This window comes from Cucumis sativus, chromosome 4 (assembly GCF_000004075.3).
Source record: "Cucumis sativus cultivar 9930 chromosome 4, Cucumber_9930_V3, whole genome shotgun sequence".
Taxonomy (NCBI): Eukaryota; Viridiplantae; Streptophyta; class Magnoliopsida; order Cucurbitales; family Cucurbitaceae; genus Cucumis; species Cucumis sativus.
Window position 1 is genome coordinate 18,711,074 of NC_026658.2, and position 6,791 is coordinate 18,717,864.

General features: G+C 35.0%; 1 protein-coding gene across 2 annotated transcripts; it reads left to right on the forward strand.

Moving 5' to 3' along the window:
• The first annotated feature begins 601 nt into the window (after positions 1-601).
• On the forward strand, positions 602-5,752 carry LOC101216010 (hypothetical protein). Of its 2 annotated transcripts, none has more exons than XM_031884356.1 (5): positions 602-1,136; positions 3,347-3,459; positions 3,539-3,907; positions 4,258-4,993; positions 5,106-5,752. In XM_031884356.1, the coding sequence occupies exons 1-4, from the start codon at positions 899-901 to the stop codon at positions 4,978-4,980; spliced, it is 1,443 nt and encodes a 480-aa protein (XP_031740216.1). In that variant the 5' UTR covers positions 602-898; the 3' UTR covers positions 4,981-4,993; positions 5,106-5,752. The 2 variants fall into 2 exon arrangements, with proteins under 2 accessions (XP_031740216.1, XP_004144318.1); XM_004144270.3 differs by having other exon boundaries at positions 608-1,136; positions 4,258-4,972.
• Positions 5,753-6,791: the final 1,039 nt, after the last annotated feature.

A 6,791-nucleotide genomic window follows, 5' to 3' on the forward strand; every position in this document is an offset into this window, starting at 1 on the left:
AAATATTTGACGGTTAAATATGGGAGGCTAGAAATTTCCATTCATAAAAACTTATAAAATAAATAGAAGAATTTGAATGTCTAAATTGAAACAAATATTCACCAATAACAAGATAATATAATTTAGAACTACAAATTATTATGATTATTAAATACAACACATTGAAGAAAATATCACCATTCACAGTTTTGTGGTCCATTGTTCACGAAAAAAGAGTGGGTGGGTAAGTGATATTTTATTTTTCTTTTTTTTACTATTTTGCAATATATATCAATCTTCTTTATTTTTATCATATAATTAAAATAAATATCATCAATCATATGTATAATGATGTTATTATTTTGATATCAACGTATTTGTGTCTTAAGAAATGAAATTGGAAAATATTATTGCAAGCCACAAAGGCTTTAAGTTTCAATTTCAAACACATTTGAATTTTATTATAAAAAGAAAAGGATGAGTGGGTATTGGGTAAGTGAGTAGTCGACCATCCAAAAGGACCCGAAAAAGAGTAGAGTTGTCATCTGCAGTTCACTTACTGTTCAAGTTATTCATTTTCAATCCAAACCCTAACAGCCAAATTTTAAAAAAGAATGAGAAAAAATAAAAATGGCATAATGTCCTAATCTTTCTTTAATCTTCAACTTCAATTTGAATGACCCACTTCAAGAAATCAATCTAAGACAAAAACCCCCAAAAGTAAAGTAGAAATTTTCAATCCCCAAGCAATTCTATCACTATTTTTCACAATTAACTTCTTTCATATTACTACACACACCCACATTCAAATTTCACTCCCTACTTCCTCTTCTCTTCTCACTCCACCGCAATAATGGCCGCACCCAACTCCAACTTCACCCGGAATGGCCCTTGACCCACTTCTCCGGCATTGTTCCCGATGGGGAAAAACGACGGAGAACAGCCACTGCCCTCCGCCATCGACTCCAGGCCCTCCGGTCTGGTTGCCGATGGTCGATGCTGTTGTGGGTGTGTTTCGATTCGAAGACTCATTGGCTTCAGATGCATCTTCATTCTCCTATTATCCGTTGCCTTGTTCGTTTCTGCTGTTTTTTGGCTGCCCCCTTTTCTCCATTATGCAGATCAAAAGGATCTGGATCTCAATCCGTCGTATCGAGGTGGGATTCTTCATCGATTTCTGATATCTTTTGGGGGGTTTTTAAGGGTTCCTTCATTGTCTTTTCTTTTGTGGGGTAAATAGATCTGGGCATTGTTTTGAGAATCTGGCTTGGATTTTTTAGATTTTGTTGCTTGTATTTCTACTGATTGTGTGTGGTTCTGTGTTGGCTGAGGAAAATGAGGGCTATTAGAAGGATTCAGATTGGTTTCTTTGATGGATTTGGACTAATTTTGATCTGGAATTTGTTGAGTTTTTTATGGCGTTCTTCTCGGTGGGTTCCTAAAGGCTTGCCTGTAGAATCGTTTTGGTTTGCGGAAGTGAGAAGTAGAAAAAATCAGTAGTAGTTTTGAGTAACGGAAGGCCCTGATTTTCAGGCTTTGATTATCATATTTCCTAATTAAACACGGGGCAGCTCATTGGAGCTTGTACTAAGATTGTCTAAGAATCAGTTATGCTTGTTATCCTTTACATAATTAAATTAATTACTTATCTTCAACATTAGTGCAACATTAGTGAGAAATTTTACTCAGAGGACATCTATACCTTCCTTTATCCCCCCCTTCTAAAAAAAACAAGAAGGAAGAAGTATCGAGAGCGTGGATTGCTTGTTTCAACCAAAAAAATTGGCTTATTGGCTCAAGTAAGTAAATAGGGAAAAATGTAACGTTTAAAATTTGTACGTATGTATGTGTACGCAAATATGGGTGGAGATTTGAAACTCCGACCTCAAGGATGGGAAGTGGTACCTAAACCAGTGAACTCGTATGCTGGCTAAAACTTGTAGAATTGACCTTCGTCACGTCATTTGTCAAAACTTGGATATAGCATATAATTATTCAATAATCATTCCCTTCTGACTAATTGGATGTCAGTACTGTTACCCACTTCTTAGTTTTTATGTACTTGTGGAAATGCTAAGATTTTCTCTTTTGTTTTCTCTTTTAATATAATCATTTACTTCAGTCGACTAAGGAATATTGCTGTCGTATACCTCTTCCCTTCATAAGTGTTGCCTTAAATGTGAGAAGCCTCACCATTCAAATAAGAAATTGGAAGAACATAATTTCTCCAAACTGTCTGCACCATCCATCCATACGCAGCTGGAGTGCAATTTATATTGAGATCACGATTGGTTCGGCTTTTCTTTAGTGTAAAGTTAGATATTTGTATTTTAAATAGATCATCCATTTTGTGAAACAACTTTGCGGGTTGCCTGTGAATCTGTGACTTGCTCTTCTCCTTGGATATGGGTTAGATTGGTAGGGTCACAGGGTTAAAAGGTTGTTTTATAATGATGCATGGAGATTTTTCTTTGCCTTTGGTTTGAACTGATCTGTAGACTGTAGAAAGGGTTTTGAGTTCAAGGAGTTTGGATTTGGCTTGTCTCAGCTTTTTAGTACAACTCATTGTCCAAATACTTCGACAATTCAAGAGCCTTCTTGTGATCTTCTTTTCGGTTATGGTGGATTTCTTAGCTTCCCCTCCCCTTTTGTCAAAGGGATAAATTGTTTTGTGCATAATGATTCAGAACAGTGTTTTGGTTTTTTTTCCAAATGATCTATTTTGGCTGTTAAGTTGCATATATCAATTTGAAATCAAGCATGAGTTATATGGTTATTTCATTTTTTTAATCACAATACATTCAGTGGAACTATGATTACAAGTTTCAATCATCACATGACCAGTTATATGGCTAGTTCATAAACTAGTTTTAAGTTGATTTCAGTAGATCTATGTAAACCATGATGTTATTTGATATCCATCTGGGTAGACTGTTGCCTAGTATTCATGTGTTGAAGCAAGGTATTGATTCCACAATCCCAGATGATGGAAAATTGCAAGTTTTTTGAGGTCAGTAAACGTATTGTTGCGAAAGTTTCTTGACTTGTGGGTGGGAGGATGCATCATTTTTTTAGTTGCTCTTGTTTTTGTTGATGTCTTCAGCATTGTTTTTGTGACCATAATAGTAGCAAAAGTAGTATGTTGACTTCTTAAAATTGTTTGGCATCACAGAACCGTTTGATCTGGGTATAGTTAGAACAATTGTAATTGACATTGTAGTTTCTAAAGATTATCCTTCCATCTCGAAAACTTAACATACTATGTGTGTGCAGCAAGAACTTGTATTAATGATGAAAGTCAAGATGCATTCTTTAACAAGAATCGAATTGGCTTAATATACTATCGCTAACTAATTTCTGTTTCCAGGTCATGATATTGTTGCAACATTTAATGTTGAGAGATCGGTGTCTTTGCTGGAAGACAATTTTGATCAACTCCGAACCGACATTTTTGAAGAGTTCCCTATACCTTCTATCAAAGTATGTACTCTTTTTCATTCTCATTGATTGTGCACTCTATATGCTTAACACATATTGATTCAATGCTCTTTCAAATCAGGTGAATATACTGTCTCTAGAACCGTTGTCTGGATCAAACCGTACAAAAGTTGTTTTCAGCCTCGATCCAGATACTGATGATTCGGAAATCTCGTCAACGTATCTAAGTTTAATCAGGTCAATCATTACAAGTCTAGTAACAAATCAGTTCCTCAGCATTACCAAATCCACATTCGGGGAGGCCTATTCGTTTGAAGTGCTGAAATTCCCCGGAGGAATAACGATAATCCCGCCACAGAGTGCATTTCTTTTGCAAAAAGTGCAAATTCTTTTCAACTTTACATTGAACTTCTCTATTCATCAGATTCAAGTACATTTCAGCGAACTGACCAGCCAACTGGAGGCGGGATTAAGACTAGCTCCATATGAGGTTTTGTGTCTCTCTATCTGCTCATTTCATTTTTGATGCTTTGATTTGATTGGATGAATTTAGGTTTCCTATGAATAATGTTTTTGTTTTTCATTTTCTAACTTTAAAAATAAGATTGTTAGCAATCAAGACCTTAATTTGTCTCTCACGAGTATACTAGCTACCAAAATTGTTTTTATTGTTTTTTTCTGTAAAAAGAAGTTGTATTTCTTGAACTTATTATTATTACTTTCTGAGTTTCAATGGAGTTGTGCTTTGATATTTGAATTACTTTGCACTTATGTTGTAAAATCTAGCAAATGCTTGAGTTTGATCTTTGGTGGTTATTAGTTGTTTTGTGCTAAATGCAGATTTTATATATTAAACTTTGGAATGCGGAAGGTTCAACCGTGACAGATCCTACAATTGTCCAGACGTCTGTACTTCTTGAAGTTGGAAATACTCCGTCGATGCGACGGCTGAAGCAGCTAGCTCAAACAATCTCAGGTTCTAATTCTAGCAACCTCGGCCTGAATAATACGGAGTTTGGTAAGGTGAAACAAGTTCGCCTTTCTTCTATTCTTAAACACTCCCTCAATGGCAGTGATGGGAATGGCCCCGTAAGGTCACCTTCTCCTGCTCCTACACCCCAGCCCCATAACCAACATCATCCTCCAACTCACCACCACCACCACCATCACACCCCTCTAACCCCTGCAATTTCACCTGCTCCTGCAACCGAGAAGGGTGCACCAGAATATGGTTCGCCTGCCCCTGAAAGAAATGCAGCATCACCTAAGAGAAGTTATACGGCTAAGCCGCCTGGTTGTCAATATAGATACAAGAGGAAGTCTGGTAGGAAAGAAGGAAAGCAATCTCATTTAACCCCGCTTGCGTCACCCAATATATCTCCTGATCATTCTGCTGCATCGCCATCACCACAACATCAAATCAACCCACCAGCAGCACCCGTCTCACCAGCTCCGGCATTAACTCCATTGCCAAACGTCATTTACGCTCATGTTCAACCACCTTCCAAAAGCGACTCCAATCACCCCGCAAATCCATCAATTGCACCATCTCCATGTGAGTAACAAATTGATTCTGGTAGGAAACTAACTGAACAATCTTTTAACTACAAAAGTCCCATATATTTCATTGAACAATCCCAAACTCTCCATTGTAGAAAACCTTTTCGATTGACTCTTTGATTTTGCAGCTGGCGCAGATCGTTGTCATATGATCACTCAATGGGGATTCACACTGTTTCTTATTCTCGCATGCCATATGTAACATAAAAAAGAAGACTACCGGTTTTCTGATGAACATGTGTCGACGCGAGAAATGCGAAGGTTATTATAAAAATGATAAGTGGAGGAGTTTCTTTAAAAGTGTAAGCAGAGTAGAGGAAAGCAAAGCAAAAGAGGCATTGCTTGATGAAAGATGTTCTTTTTTAAGTGTGTAAATGTAAATATCATCTGATTAAGAAACTTGTTGCTGATGCAGTTTCAGGTCAAAGTTCACAGAGGTGGCAGGCCTTTAGAAACTTGCATATTTTCCCACTGTTTTTGTGTATTATTATGATCTTCTTCTCCATAAAATGTAAGGAGATAGAGAAGGAAGAAAAAGTGAAAAAAAAAAAAAAAAAAGGAAGGAAAACAGAGCCAAATGCATAACTTTTTTCTTTTACCATTGTGTCTTTTCCCATAACTTTTTGTTCTGAACTCTGTTCTAGGCTTTTTGTACTCAAAATGGCCTTACTCTTGTATTGCTCAAAACTGAAGCTTGTATGTATATATATGAACACATAACACTTAATCCCTCCACTTGAATTGAATGCAACAACTGTAGTAGTTTTCGGATTGAGATCATTGTATTTACATGGTTGTAGGATTTAGAATTTGTTGATCAATATCTGTAACACTGCATTAGGGATAAAAGATGGTCAAAATTGGTTTCAGATATGCTTTTCAATTTGATATTGTTTTGAAGAATATATTCTTTTGGTCAATTTACTTCACTTAAAATATATTTCCTTTAGATGTAAGAATGGTTACTGATAATTAAATTATTCCTTAATAAAATATCAATTTATATCCTAATCTAAATAACTCATGTGCAATCGATTTTATCAATTTATATCTCTAAATAAGTTAACTGTAATCAATATGTTCCTGATATTTCATGCCCACTGGCATCATCAGTTTTTATTTTGAACTTTTTTTCAATAAATTCAAACATAGTTTCTTTTTTGACACAAATATTAAATTGAAAGTTATTGTTATTATTCTTTTTATATAATTTGTCTTGTATTGGTCACTCTATTTCAAAATAAGCTTAATTTTACAGTAATTGATATGGTAGATTTGTATCCATATACATACCAAACACCATCCTTTTACGAAAAGCTTAAATAATAGAATATTAAAGATAATAAAAGGTTACAAGTCAAATCACAAAACTTTCTAACAAAAATAGAATCTAAACTCTATAAATGTTTAAACGTTGATTACATTGTTCTACACTCTTGTACACTACTTGTCATGTCAATTTACTTTTATTATATAAAAGTGAAATAGATTAAGACTATGGTATTTAGTCTACTGCATCGATGTAATAAACCTAGAGTAAGTAGATTGGAATTAGTAGGTAAAGTTATAAACTTCCGATATTGCAAAAAATACATTAAGAGAGAAAAATAAAGTTGCTCGATAAACTTTAATATTGTTTCGAGTTGAGTTGATGGACCTAACTATTCCTATTCCTAATTAAGTAACTATGTATATTAATTATAATCGTAGAAGTAGGTGGTTTAACATGTCACCCACACATTTGAAATTAACCAATCTAAGTTATCTTTTTTTTTTTCCTATCCATAAATCACCCAACAAGATAAGGTATGAGA

Excerpts from the sequence above, each read along its gene's own strand:
- LOC101216010 (XM_004144270.3), top strand. The coding sequence starts at position 899 with ATGGGGAAAAACGACGGAGAACAGCCACTGCCCTCCGCCATCGACTCC. Across the intron at positions 3,460-3,538 it reads TCCCTATACCTTCTATCAAA|GTGAATATACTGTCTCTAGA; the intron begins GTATGTACTCTT and ends CTTTCAAATCAG. Across the intron at positions 3,908-4,257 it reads TAAGACTAGCTCCATATGAG|ATTTTATATATTAAACTTTG; the intron begins GTTTTGTGTCTC and ends TGCTAAATGCAG.